The sequence below is a fragment of the Phoxinus phoxinus genome, assembly GCF_949152265.1.
Source record: "Phoxinus phoxinus genome assembly, chromosome: 19".
Lineage (NCBI taxonomy): Eukaryota > Metazoa > Chordata > Actinopteri > Cypriniformes > Leuciscidae > Phoxinus > Phoxinus phoxinus.
Window position 1 is genome coordinate 29,163,246 of NC_136894.1, and position 15,121 is coordinate 29,178,366.

The 15,121-nt window shown below is 37.8% G+C and overlaps 1 protein-coding gene across 2 annotated transcripts in view; it reads right to left on the reverse strand.

Moving 5' to 3' along the window:
* rapgef5a (Rap guanine nucleotide exchange factor (GEF) 5a) overlaps positions 1 to 15,121 on the reverse strand; it is a 63,501-nt gene that overhangs the window by 22,527 nt on the left and 25,853 nt on the right. For both annotated transcript variants that reach the window (XM_079591085.1, XM_079591086.1), the window contains exons 9-11: positions 12,279 to 12,407; positions 3,876 to 4,006; positions 3,157 to 3,257 (exon numbers count right to left, since the gene is read on the reverse strand). In XM_079591085.1, coding sequence (XP_079447211.1) covers positions 3,157 to 3,257; positions 3,876 to 4,006; positions 12,279 to 12,407 — 361 coding nt within the window. The remainder of the gene's footprint in view (positions 1 to 3,156; positions 3,258 to 3,875; positions 4,007 to 12,278; positions 12,408 to 15,121) is intronic.

Genomic DNA, 15,121 nt, shown 5'->3' on the forward strand with positions numbered 1-15,121 from the left:
CAAATATGAGTTTGCAACAACCAAGAAACTGGATTTTAGCCTCATTCATAGTCATAATGAGTAAATTCACACCTCTTTCTCCTAAAAACACGACTGACCGCCTGGTTTCCCGCCGGAACAGCAGGAACACGGTTTCTCATGAAGTCTCTGAACAATTATCACTGAACACTGAGGCAGGACTGAACACAAACACTGACTCAGAGTCTGGGGTTATTCTTCTCTATGATACACCGTTTGACATTTTACACCGCTCTAGGCGAAGCACAGCGAGTCAAGTCAATCTAACATCGGTATCTGAAGGCGACCGCGCGACTATGGGAGTGTCTAATGAGAAACTACCACCAAAACACACACGTCTGCAACGATCCGGGAGGAGAGAGTGAGACTGTTGGCATTCAACAAACGGTAAAAAGCCTTTCTCTCTGCTTAGTAGCGTGACGCACATGTTAATGCTAAACACAGCTGCCAACACACCGGTAATTACCCAGGATGCACTGCACTCTGAGGCTAATTTATCGCCTATGGGTGTGTTATGCACCACACAAGGGTCATTGAATTACACTCACACACACATATTAAATATATGCATGCACAAACATGCATACACACAGAAAAACTCATTATCTTGTTGCTGTTCTCCGTTTACTTCCTCACCTTACAGCATCTTTCTCCTTATTTGGTGTCTTTGATTAAATGCAAACATTAAAAACTCTCAGTGAAGAGGTTTAAACTTCTTTCCTGTAAAAATATGTTATATATCACTCCGGATGTCTCCGGGAAGGTCTTTTCCAGTCGAACACTAGAGTTTGGGAATTTGCATTGACCATCAGAAACTACACACACACACACACACACACACACACACACACACACACACACACAGTCAGCCCTCCGCCTTCAAACATTACACTGTTGCAAATGCGCTCATGAATAATTATGCTTTTGCAAGAATAAAAAGAGTAACTGTAACCAACACTCGGCGCAAATCAATCGGCTTTGCATGCAGAACTTCAAAAACGTCCTCAGAAACTTGGCTTCGCATGCAGCGGCGTAACTTCACAGAGCAAACACACCTGGAGGCACACACACTCTACACAACAGAAAGCAAAAGAAGATCACACTAAATGCGTCTCTATAGCACACAGTGTGTTTATCGTGTAATTTATACGCAAAAATTTGTTTTTTATACACGGTTTACGTGCATAGGATACACATGGGTTGGTTAGGGTAGGTTTAGTAGTGGTGTGTGGTGCGTGTGTATTATATGTTTGGGTAGGTTTAGTGGTGTGTGGTGCGTGTGTATTATATGTTTGGGTAGGTTTAGTGGTGTGTGGTGCGTGTGTATTATATGTTTGGGTAGGTTTAGTGGTGTGGGGTGCGAGTGTATTACATGCAATGAAGTGCGTATCAAATGCACACGAGAACTGCGTATCATATGCACGTAAAAACTAATTTTCGCGTATAAATTGCACGATAAACACACTGCTATAGAGACGCATTTACGAGAGAACAGGCTGAGAAAACCCTGTCGGCATTAAGACTCAAGCATTCCTGAAACATTCGAGGACAGAGTCGTTCCGACACGCCGCGGTGTGAAATCCCTGACAGCTGGAATGCTTCATGAGATCGAATCTGACCCGATCACACACATCACAGCAAATTATGCATGAGTAATATTTCTCACTTGTCCTGCTACTGTTACAACATTAAACCGAATGTTATTTAGCCAACTTTAGGTTGGTAAGAGAATGCCATAATTTTACAAGGAGTAAAATGTTCAGTCATATTATATTAAATACATATAAAATATTACAAATTATATATATATATATAGCCTATATATAAGAAAAGCAAAATAAAACCAGTATATATATATATAAACTATAATATATATATATATATACATATACAGCGATCGCCGATGCATTGAACTATTGATGAACAAAACAACATTATTTCCCACTGAATACTCAAAATGCTTCAGATTACACCGGTAAAATGCTTCAGATTACACCGGTAAAATGCTTCAGATTACACCGGTAAAATGCTTCAGATTACACCGGTAAAATGCTTCAGATTACACCGGTAAAATGCTTCAGATTACACAGGTAAAATGCTTCAGATTACACCGGTAAAATGCTTCAGATCACACAGGTAAAATGCTTCAGATTACACCGGTAAAATGCTTCAGATCACACAGGTAAAATGCTTCAGATCGAACAGGTAAAATGCTTCAGATTACACCGGTAAAATGCTTCAGATCACACAGGTAAAATGCTTCAGATCACACAGGTAAAATGCTTCAGATTACACCGGTAAAATGCTTCCGATTACACCGGTAAAATGCTTCAGATCACACAGGTAAAATGCTTCAGATTACACCGGTAAAATGCTTCAGATCACACAGGTAAAATGCTTCAGATCACACAGGTAAAATGCTTCAGATTACAGCGGTAAAATGCTTCAGATTACACCGGTAAAATGCTTCAGATTACACCGGTAAAATGCTTCAGATTACACCGGTAAAATGCTTCAGATTACACCGGTAAAATGCTTCAGATTACACTAGTAAAATGCTTCAGATTACACAGGTAAAATGCTTCAGATTACACCGGTAAAATGCTTCAGATTACACCGGTAAAATGCTTCAGATTACACCGGTAAAATGCTTCAGATTACACCGGTAAAATGCTTCAGATTACACCGGTAAAATGCTTCAGATTACACCGGTAAAATGCTTCAGATTACACCGGTAAAATGCTTCAGATTACACCGGTAAAATGCTTCAGATTACACCGGTAAAATGCTTCAGATTACACCGGTAAAATGCTTCAGATTACACCGGTAAAATGCTTCAGATTACACCGGTAAAATGCTTCAGATTACACCGGTAAAATGCTTCAGATTACACTAGTAAAATGCTTCCGATTACACTAGTAAAATGCTTCAGATTACACCAGTAAAATGCTTCAGATTACACCGGTAAAATGCTTCAGATTACACCAGTAAAATGCTTCAGATTACACCAGTAAAATGCTTCAGATTACACCGGTAAAATGCTTCAGATTACACCGGTAAAATGCTTCAGATTACACCGGTAAAATTTCAGAAATGCAAACCCGAGACTCATCCAGTGACGTGTTTGCAGTCACTCACCCGCCTCTTTGCTCTCCGCCGCCCCCTGGTGCTCGTCCAGGCGCAGGTCACTCAGCAGGTGCTCCAGGATCTTGTGGGGCGTCCCGGACACAACCACGTACCTGTCGGACAGAGCAGAAGAGGAAGACTCGCATGGGTACTCGTCATCAGAGGAGGAACACGTAGAACAAGAGCCGCTCCACCGCTGTCTGTTTATCACATAACCATCATCATCATCATCATCATCATCGTCGTCAATGAAACGAAAATGAGGAATATTAAACGTGGGTATTTCATCTTCATCCTCCAGACTGTTGCTGCATTTCCAATATTCATCATCATCATCCTCTTCTGCTTCCACCAGAGTGACGGGTCTGAGGTTTACAAAAGTCTTGCCGTCCATTCCAGCAGGGACATGTGTGCGGCGTCATGCCCAACGCAGGAGTCCGGTTCAGGGCCGGAGAGAGGATCCACTCCCCCGTGTGATGCTGGACAAGCTCACAGCAACCTGCAAACAAACTCTGTGCAGCACACTCGCAGTCTAAAGCAGACGAGTGTGTTCACATGCACACGCAGGTTTAGGGCTGCGGTCCCTCCTCAAGCCCTGCTGACAGCGCAATGAGGAAGCAAACATCAGGAATGTGTTAGGAAGAGAGAGAGGAAGACACTGATTGGAGGATGAAAGTGCTGAAGATATGTAAACAGAAGGGGAGGGGCCAGAGGAGGGGGCGTGGCCTCACCTCTTATCACCGTCGTCGTCTTTGACTCCGGCCGACTGTGGAGACGCAGGATCTGATGGGACTCGCTGGAGAACCAGCACGTCTTGACCCCTCTCCTTCAGACACACACGCACCACACTTTCCCCCTGCGCCTGAGAGATCAACACACACACACACACGATCACTTACTGATCACAGCTAACATGAAGAGACCACAAGTACACATCAAAATCTTACTCAGGCATAATAGTTCAGGAAGAGTTCAAAAAAATGCAAAAAAATGTAAACATTGAGAAAATCTCCTTTAAATTTGTGCATTTATGTTCACGATTGTGCTGCATTCACTCACAAAAATACATGTTTTATATATTTACGGTGCGAAAATTTATAAAATATCTTCATGGAACATGATCTTTACTTAATATCCTCATGATTTTTGGCATAAAAGAAAAATGGATAATTTTGACCCATACAATGTATTGTTGGCTATTGCCACAGATATACCCGTGCGACTCGAGACTGGTTTTGTGATCCAGGGTCACATATAAACATACAGTTATCATTAAGACTGTATCATTTGACATTCAATCAATCAATTAATCATTTCTACTTCTCTCATGAAAAACTAGGGTGAATATTTAGACCTGATTGACCTAAACTTATATTATTTATAAATTACTTTGAACTTTTAAAATGTGACATTTTTAACTTCAAAAGACTTGGAATATAGCGCAGAAGTCATATGAATTACTTTTAACTTTGTTTTTACAATACGTTCTTGTCATTTCTGGACATTGGTGGCAAATTATATTGAAAAGAGCAGTTCAGATATTCTTCATTCTCATTTCATGAAAGAAAGAAATTTAAACAAGTTTGGAATGACATTCATTCACAAATCATTCAGTCACAAACTACGCAAACTGTAAAAACTATCCAAAAACAATGGGTGGGATCAAAACCAATCAGGTTTGCGTGCAAATATATCACAACGTGTATTTCTGTCATCAAATCCGGCAAGTTTCTGCTTGCATATTTCTCTCTCTCTCTCTCTCTCTCTCTCTCTCTCTCTCTGTTTCAATTAAGTAACTTGTCATTAGAGAGAAACAAGAGTCATTACAGTCACATTCATACAGCAGAATCACAAAACAATTGGAAGGATTAGCTAATATTTGAAATGCACGCTGTAAATAATGCAAAAATATTATTAGTATTATGAGAATTATGGTTGTGTGCCACTTGGAAAAACCCCAAAATCAAACACACAGAAAAGCTTAATCGATACAGCCTGTTGGTGTTTTAGTCCACTCTAAATAACAGAGTCATTTGAACGTGTGTGTGTGTGTGTGTGTGTGTGTGAGTGAGAGAGAACTTTTAGACATGTCTGGACAGCAGCGTTTGAGAAAGATGAAAGACAGGAAAAGGATTAATAAAATATGAAATGTCTCACACACACACACACACACACACACACACCTGCCGGATTCACAGGTGTGAATCATAATACACACATTCAGATGCATTCCGTCGCATCGGATGGTTTCGTGTTTGAAATCCTTATTATAGTCTTGTGGCCTGCAGGTGTAAATACTTGAAATACTAAATACTATTTAAAAAACATGTTCTACTCTGAAGGCTGGATGGCATATTGAATAATCACATATGATCACAGTAATTTTGCCATAAAATCAAGAAGTGAATATCTGATTCATCAATGCACATTATTCTAAGTAAAAAAACTAAGTTTACTGCAAAAAATAAAACACGGAGGAAAAAAAATCTATTTTAAAATAATCACCATATTTTCCAAACAGGTTTTACTTCACACAAGGATGATATTTAATAATTTCCATATGATCCCAACACATAAACAACATTTCCTTACTATTGTTCAAAAGTATTGGATCTGTGAGATTCTTTTATTGCTTTTATAGTCTCTTCTGCTTACCAATGCTGCTTTTATTTGATTGTGAAATATTATAACAATTTAAAATAACTGTTTTCTATGTGAATATATATTAAAATGTAATTTATTCCTGTGATCAAAGCTGCATTTTCAGCATCATTACTCCAGTCTTCAGTGTCACATGATCCTTCAGAAATCAGTATAATATGATGATTTGCTGCTCAAGAAATATTTATGATTATTATCTGTCGTGCTGCTTCATATTTTTGTGGAAACCATGAAATATAAAGTTCAAAAAGTTTCTCGTAATGAGAAAAATGTCTTTACTGCCACTTATGATCAATTTAATGCATCATTGTTGAATAAACGTATTAATTTCTTTCAACAAAAACAACAACTTTTGACCCCAATCATAGAAAAGGTAGTGATAATTTTTTACAGATTGTTACCGAAATTATTCAGCTCTGAGAAAAAAAAGGGCAAACACACAAATATAAATATTGAATACATTTATAGCTATATCAGTTTTTTGTGTTAATAAATCACAATGACTGCAGGTAATTTGAAATATGATATCAGTCCAGGTGTCTTTAAATCTAGTGCCATCGGCATGAACATCTGGTGTTTGAGGAACAGCTTTAATCAGGGCTTTTATCAGACAGAAGTGTGGCGGTGTGTGTGTGGCAAGCGTGCGTCCGCCGTGAGTGAGATCATAAGCTCCGCCCCTTCCTGTCTGTCTGCGGGCAGGGGGCGGAGTCACACAGGTGATGGCATGCTTTAATGCAGGACTTCAAAGTACAGTAGGTCATCTGAACAAACTGCCTGCATGTGTGTGTGTGTGTGTGTGTGTGCGCAAAGATGAACAAAATGTTGTGCTGTTGAATTTTATTTTACAGTACGTGTACTTACAGTGTATTTACCTAAGAAAGTGCTGGCTAATATAAGGTAACTACATGGTTAGGTTTAGGAGTAGGTTTAGGGGTTATTACACAGTTATTGCAATTACTATAATAAGTACATAGTATGTAGATGTGGAACAGGACTGTAAAATAAAGTGCTACCGAAATGAGAATATGTAATGTAGACACATGCGTTTTCTGCTTTGAAACGATAAGTATTGTGAAACGGGCTATACAAATAAATGTGAATTGAATTGAATGTTAGCTATTTTAAAAAGAGAACAAGTCTTTCGATTCTTTTCTCAACCCAACTTCCCTTCTTCAACATCAACACGAGAAAGAAAGCTGTGTGTGCAAGCCATTTAACGGCTCATAATCCATGGAAATGTAAGAAACATCTGTGCTCAGACACACACTGACCCCTGAACGTGACAACGGTGCAATGCCATCGACGTAGCCGTGTTGAAACTGCCCACAGGCATCGAAACCCAGGACAAAATGTTCCGGAACATGTTCACTAAAATATACAAAATCCATTAGCAATTGAAACTCACACACACACACACACACACACAACGCTTCCATCCCTGAACGACCTTCAGTGGAGAGAGAACGGGCCTCAGAGACTCTGACTGGTGATTGGTCATTTCACACGCTCTCCCGTAGAGTGAAGGATGCTGGGACGCCGCAGGAGCCGCCTGTCAATCACCAGACCCCGGGAAAGGGAAACGCACTCAGACAGACAGACAGACACGTGGGGTCCAAAACATGACCTCTGACCTCTTAATCAACGTCAGTTTCACTGTTACGAACATTCCAAAAGAAAACGTCTGAACATTCCAAAAATACTCCCCAGTCTGTCCACAAATAATTCATTCCGGAACAAACATGGAATGTTTCCCAAACATTCCCTAAACGCTCCAAAACAAGCGCGGATATCAGATCGACTTCTCCCTGCAAATGTGTTTATAAAGAGCTCCGTTAATAGGATTTTCCTGCAGTTACGCAACTCCACGGAAAAACACCCACATTAACAGACACCAGGACAGATGCTGCTGGGAAAAATGTTAGCGATGCAAACGATAACAAATAGTTTATTTGCTGCGTCCGTATTTCTCTCGAGCCTTTCCAAAATCAACCCGCGTCTCTCGGGGGAGTTAATGCACTGAAGAACGAGAAGAAACACACACTGAACACACACAGCATTTCAGTGTCATGGAAAATATATATTTTTATAATCAAGCTGGCAGTGAGAGCGTTACGCAACAGAAGAATGAAGACGGTGAATGTGCTGCGGTACATTGTGGACGTTTCTCACAGACACATACTCATAAAACAATAAATAAAGTATGCTTTCAGAGCATGTGATGATGGATATGGCCATAAGACGTCCGCTTGGCGTCACTATGCATCATATTTGACCACAGAATGATGAGACTGACCAATCAGAGTAAAGTACTCGAGATATAATGAGGGTTCAGTGCTCACCCAGAACCATCAACTAAACCAGATTATATCATAACCACATCAGATTCCAGCTGACAGATGCATCCAGACCTTCCCATCCTCCAGTTCCTGTTGGGAAACCCCGTCCCTCGTTCTCCGGGATCTCCTCAAACCGTCCAACCCTCGCTCTGCTTTATTGTTTATCTCGCGCTTACGTTTATGCATTCAGTGTGCGTGTTTTATAAAGTGCTCTACTACTTCTTCTTCAGTTCCTGAAAACTTTCTTTATCAAACATTTTCCTTTTTGAACATCAACTGATGATGTAACGTACGTTATTATATAATGTAATATAATAACAGTGTTAAATGTAATCTTTAGAAAATCACATTCATTTTATATTTTAGAAATACAATATTTTAATATCTTTTTTTTCATACTGTACATTATAAATAATTTTTTTTATTTTACATTTTTAATTTTTTAATTTATTTAGACAAACGAGAATACTATAGCAACTACACTACCGTGCTAAAGTTTTTATTTTTTTTATATATATTTTGTTTAAGAAAAATGCATTATGTTATTCAGCAAAGATGCATTAAATTGATCACAAGTGACAGTAAAGACATTTATAATGTTACAAACGATTCAATTTCTAGTAATCGCTGTTCTTTTGAACTTTCTGAAATCCTGAAAAAAATGTATCATGGTTTTCCTAAAAATATGAAAATCAACAGTGATAATAGTCATAAATGTTTCTTGAGCATTAAATCCTCATATTATACTGATTTCTGAAGGATCATGTGACACTGAAGACTGGAGTAATGATGCTGAAAATTCAGCTTTGATCACAGGAATAAATTACACTTTACAATATATTCACATAGAAAATGGTCAGTTTGAATCGTAATAATATTTCACAATTTTACTGTTTTTACTGTATTTTTTATCAAATAAATGCAGCCTTGGTGAGCAGAAGAGACTTCATGTGTATCTCCCCCACATGAGCTGATGAGCGAAGACACGCGCAGGTGTGTTAAACTACAGGCGTCAGTAATGACAGTTATCAAGCAGAAGTGTGTGTTTAAGCGGCGTCTCCACCTGTCCTGACGTTGGTTCTCACGCTGGGTGGAGGACCAGTCCAGAGACCTCGCTGACGCACACACACACACACACACAGAGGAAAGGAAAGGCGAGAGGAAGCACTCTGTGTTCCTTTCCTGTGTTTCTGCACAGAGAGTGTGTGAGAGTGCACGATAGTGTGCGTTGCTTTGTGTCCTTAATTATGCCAAAAAGTTGCACAGAAAACTCCCATGTTCCTGGAAAAACCAAAGAGCACGATCTTTACTCTAAACAATGAAACAGGACCTAAACACCCCAAACACACACACACAAACACACACACACACACACACACACTCCACCTTAGGTCGCAGCACGACCCTTGGTCTCTATACGGGATTTGGGAAAGGAAATCCCATTATATAACTCTGGAAATGATTTGATTACAAAAGCTGCATAAAGATCTCTTTAGGAAATAGATGTATGTGTGTGTGTGTGTGTGTGTGTGTGTGTGTGTGTGTGTGTGTGTGTGTGTGTGTGTGTGTGTGTGTGTGTGTGTGTGTGTCCAGACTACACCCTGGTGTACGTACAGTACAGTAAGGCCTCTCTGGAGTCTGTGATAAAACCATAAGCTCATGAACAGGGAAAAGAAACAATGCAACACTTCTGTCCAATGTAAACATGAGCTGGATTATGTCAATAAAAATTTTTTGGCCATTTTTGCAGCCGACAATGTGTGTAATGGAAGGTGAGAAGTGCCACTTAAATATAAAACGAAGGACTCAACAGCCAATTTATTAATTTAGAAATATTAATTGTAATACTCGCTGCTATAGTGCTAATACTATAATGCAGTTAGATACCCCTAAAATTCAAGATATTAGAGCAAAATAAGCAAGCTGACATTCAGTACAACCCGTGTTATTTATTCAGAATACATACAAATGTAATTTACGTCTTTTAGTTTGTCAAGAGATTTAAAGCACCGTTTTTGAAGACTGCGCATGTGCGAACGTGCTGTACTATGTAAGAACGAGCCAAATATTGAGTCTGGTAATAAAGCAAAATAACTGAGAAAAAATAGACATGGTCTTCAGATGCCATGTCTGTAACTTATATGACAAAATCTAGCGTTAATTCGATCTCAAACAGATTCATTAAAATAAGTTATTAGTCCACCACGTGCGAGACGTCATAAACCAACGTGGTTGAGCGATACTTTGCGACATACGGTTTCGGGAAACAGTCGTGACGAGCTAGTTGATTTCTCCGACGCTGCACCGTACTATGGTAGTTAAGCAGCGAGCGATATAGTTGTACGGGAAACGCACCCCTGAACGGCTCAGATGTCCTGCACCGCATCAGACAGAGACAGCACTGATTCACATGGGCTGGTGTGTGGCCTACAAGGGGTTAAACAACTGACAGGCTGTAGTTTTAAACCCTGAAGGGGTTAATTCATCAACAACACCTAATGCCGATTATGAAAACGCTTATAAATACAACTTCTGGTCTGTACTTTCACAACGAAATGGCATTTACAATCCATTTTATTTCCTTGATGTGATGCATCTTTAGGGGGAAAGGGGGCGGGGCTTGATTTTATCCATCAGGAGTTGATTGGATCGTGAAAAGTGGGCGTTACCAAAGGATTTAGTCAGAAATACTTTCAAGATGCCAGTTGCAACAAACCCCGTCTTAGTGGTGATTCATTATTTATAATTATAATGTTACGTTTTAAATGATCACATGTAAAAATGGAGGGTTTTCTTATAGCTCAAGGAGTTTGTTGCAGACAGACAAACCCGAGTTGTATCTTTTGTTCATCTAAAAGCCCTGATGCACGTGTAGAAACAGCAGCAGATGAGCCGAGGGCTGAGCATCAGAAGTGAGCACACTTTATGAGAGGCATTAGTCAACGTTTAATCACTTCAGAGACTCGCAGACTGAGGTCCGTCCTCACAGACAAGTCCTGCCACGCCATCAGCGAGCCTCACGTTACACTGCGATTCACCAAACACTCACAACACACTCGCACAAACAAGCATCACTGCTGGAGATATGAAACGTTTGCTGTTGGCTTTTCAAAACAGGCTTTTCAGAGCTTCGTTGAGACTAATAATCAATTTAATTGAGATTTTTTTTAAACCAGTGCCACTGAACGTTCACAGATACACTGATTTTAGTCGTGAGACGTGTAGCATATTAAGCTTAACAGTTAGTTAGGCAGCCGCATAACTAACATAATATTGAAATTATTTATTCTTTGGAAAATAAATTTGCATTAAAACAATGTAAATAATAATAATAATAATATAACTGTACCATATTCATATTCTTCCAAATATATTGCAATTATTTATTTTGCAAAACAAATTTGTATGAATACAATGGTGTAAATAATAATAATAACAATAAAACTACACCATTATTATTAATAGTAATAATAATACATATTATGCCATGTAAATTTGCATTCATACAATGATGTAACCCATATTATTTGTATTATTGCAAATAAATTGCAATTATTTATTTAGCAAAACAAATTTATATGAATACATTTGTTTAAATAAAAACAACAATGATATAACTGTACCATATTTTTATTATTACTATTAATGATAATTATAATAATAAATATATTGCAATTATTTTATATTGCAATGTAAATTTGCATTAATACAATGGTGTAAATAATAATAATAATACAACTGAACTATATTCATATTCAAATTATTGCAATACATTGCAATTATTTAATTTTCTAAATACATTTGTATGAATACAATGGCGTTAATAATAATAATAACAATAATATAACTGCATCTATAGTCAAATATTCTTAATACTAGACATGTATACTATAGTCTAATTATTATTTAGTTATAATGGTACCAAAATCCAGACTTAAATATAAATATTATTAGTCAATCTATATGGTTTTCTTCATGCAACTTAAAATCTCCTGTGACAGCTTGTTTGAGTCTTTATTTACAAGAGTGCATTGTTTTAAAAACACTTCAACAAGTGGGTATGGTGAGCTCCCAATCTGACCCCTGACCCGCTGTTGCTATGCCGACAGACGCAGGAGAGAGCGAGCGCTGGTCTACCTGTGCGGAGCGGTCCGGGAGCCGGTAGTTCTGGTTCTGAAGGAAGCGATAGCCGTCTTTGGCCAGCCGCTGGACCATCTCCAGCCGGGAGAAGTCATCTGGAGCTCGCAGAGAGCAGACGCCCGCCTGCTGGAGAACCGGAGGCAGAGAAAACAGATACTTTAATCCACAACCCCACGACATCACACACACACACACACTCTCGAGAGCCACAGCTTCCAGATCCAGTCCAGACACGGCCGGGAACTACTGTGTGTGAACCACAGGATCCATGCTCTCCTTCATTCTGACTGTGGGAAGTTAACTCTGAGCGCATGTGAGTGTGTTTGAAAGAGAGAGAGGGGCGTGGCTGTGTGGCTCCGCCCATAAAGAGGCGGGGCTAGATGGATGACTAGAGTGTATGCACATTCAAGCATACTTTGTATTTAAATTAATTTCCACTAGGTTAAGGGATTCAAAAGTTTGAGGGTAGTAAGATTTTTGTTATGTTTTTGAGGAATATTTGATCAAAGATACAGTAAAAGAGTAATAATGTAAAATATTTTTACTATTTAAAATTTCTCTAAAAGAAAATATATTTTAAATGTAATTTATTCCTGTGATCAAAGCTGAATTTTCAGCATCATTACTCCAGTCTTCAGTGTCACATGATCCTTCAGAAATCAGTGTAATATGATGATTTGCTGCTCAAGAAACATTTATGATTATTATCAATGTTAAAAACAGTCGTGCTGCTTCATATTTTTGCTGAAACATTTATTTTAGGTTTTTTTGATGAACAGAAAAGTTCATAAGAACAGCAAATATTTGAAATATAATTATTTTGTAACATTATTAATGTCTTTGCTGTCACTTTTGATCAGTTTAATGCATCCTTGCTGAATGAAAGTATTAATTTCAATAAAATAAATAATTACTAGCCCTCTACTAACTTATTTCATTCCACAGAATCACAAGAAAATAAATTAAAACCACAAGAAAAGTCAGAATCACAAGAAAATAGTCTAAATGTGACCCTGGACCACAAAACCAGTCACATCGGTCAATATTCTGAAATTGAGATGTATACATAATCTGAAAGCTGAATACATAATCTTTCCATTGATGTATGGTTTGTTAGGATATGACAATATTTGGTCGAGATACAACTATTGTAAATCTGGAATCTGAGGGTGCAAAAAAATTAAAACATTGAGAAAATCTCCTTTAAAGTTGTGCATTAATGTTCACGATTGTGCTGCATTCACTCACAAAAATACATGTTTTATATATTTGCGGTAAATTTACCAAATATCTTCATGGAACATGATCTTTACTTAATATCCTCATGATTTTTGGCATAAAAGAAAAATCGATAATTTTGACCCATACAATGTATTGTTGGCTATTGCCACAGATATACCCGTGCGACTTATGACTGGGTTTGTGATCCAGGGCCACAAATCACAAGAAAATAAGTCAAAATCAGAATCACAAGAAAAAAGTCAGAATCACAAAAAAAAAGTCAAAATCACAAGAAAAAAGTCAGAATCACAAGAAAAAAGTCAGAATCACGAGAAAATTAATCAAATAAACAAAAAAAAGTCAGAATAACAAGAAAACAAATCAAAATCACAAGAAAAGAAGTCAGATTTGCAAGAAGTAAACTTGCAATAAAGTGTCAAACTCTGGTAATTATCTTTAAATAGTTTGATTCTGTGGCGGAGAGCCGCTTCCTGAGAAAGCAGATGTACTGAGAGAACAATGGTGTGTGTGAAGCGCACATCTGCACTATCACCAGCAGATAGAGGCTCGGCAGCGCGGGAGGATCCGCTATCATCACCGTTATTTACTCAGCGCTGTGTTTGGATTGGCTGAAGCCACGCCGTGTGTTTCCTCTGAGGTAAACCACCGTCCCACAATACCATCCCAGACCGGCACGGGCAGGACGAAAGCAAAACACACACACACACACACACGCCGCTGTAAAAACATCTCTGCCATTCAAACAACACAGACGGAAAAAACGCAAGCTGGCGCTCGTCCTCATGAATATGACATGATAAACTCTGTGCTCCTCTAGCCCAGTTACACTGAGGTGATCGTCAAGCTGAAATATTCATTCAGGAAGATCACGTGACCACACACACACACACACACACACACAAAGATCTAACCGATGATAATTAGTTGTGTTAGCTGAAGGAAATATCACTGTTAGCTCTCATACTCCAAATAAACCCAAAGCCTGAAACACACACATAGTGTTAGTGTCGCACGTTTTCTGACTCACATTTTTCCTTAAAACTTAAGTTTATCTGAAATGCACTGCAATGAAAGTGAAAAAATTCTGCATATAAAAACAGATATACAAATATATTTAAACCAAAATAATAAATTGTACAAATTATAATTACGATACATAAACTAACGAATGAATACAGCAATATAATAGCAGCTGTTTCTTTGGCATTTAAACCTAATAAAAATATATATTTTATAATAATAATTCCAATATACAAAATAATAATAACATTCATATATTTGCTTAAACTGTAAAAAATGAATGCAATAATAGAAAATTAAAACACAAGGGTTAAACCGGAACAGTGCACAATGAAGTAATTCATTAAAAATAATTAATTGTATTCATAATGAATTATTTATTTTTTAAAAATTCTAATATTCTAATATACAATATAATAATAGCATTAATATCTTTGCATGAAGTGTAAAAAATGTATGCAATAATAGAAAATGAAAACACAAGGGTTTAACCGGAATAATTTCCAGATTACCAGATAATATGATAATAACCAGATTATACATAATAATCCTAATTATGTATTTATTTATTTTTAAAT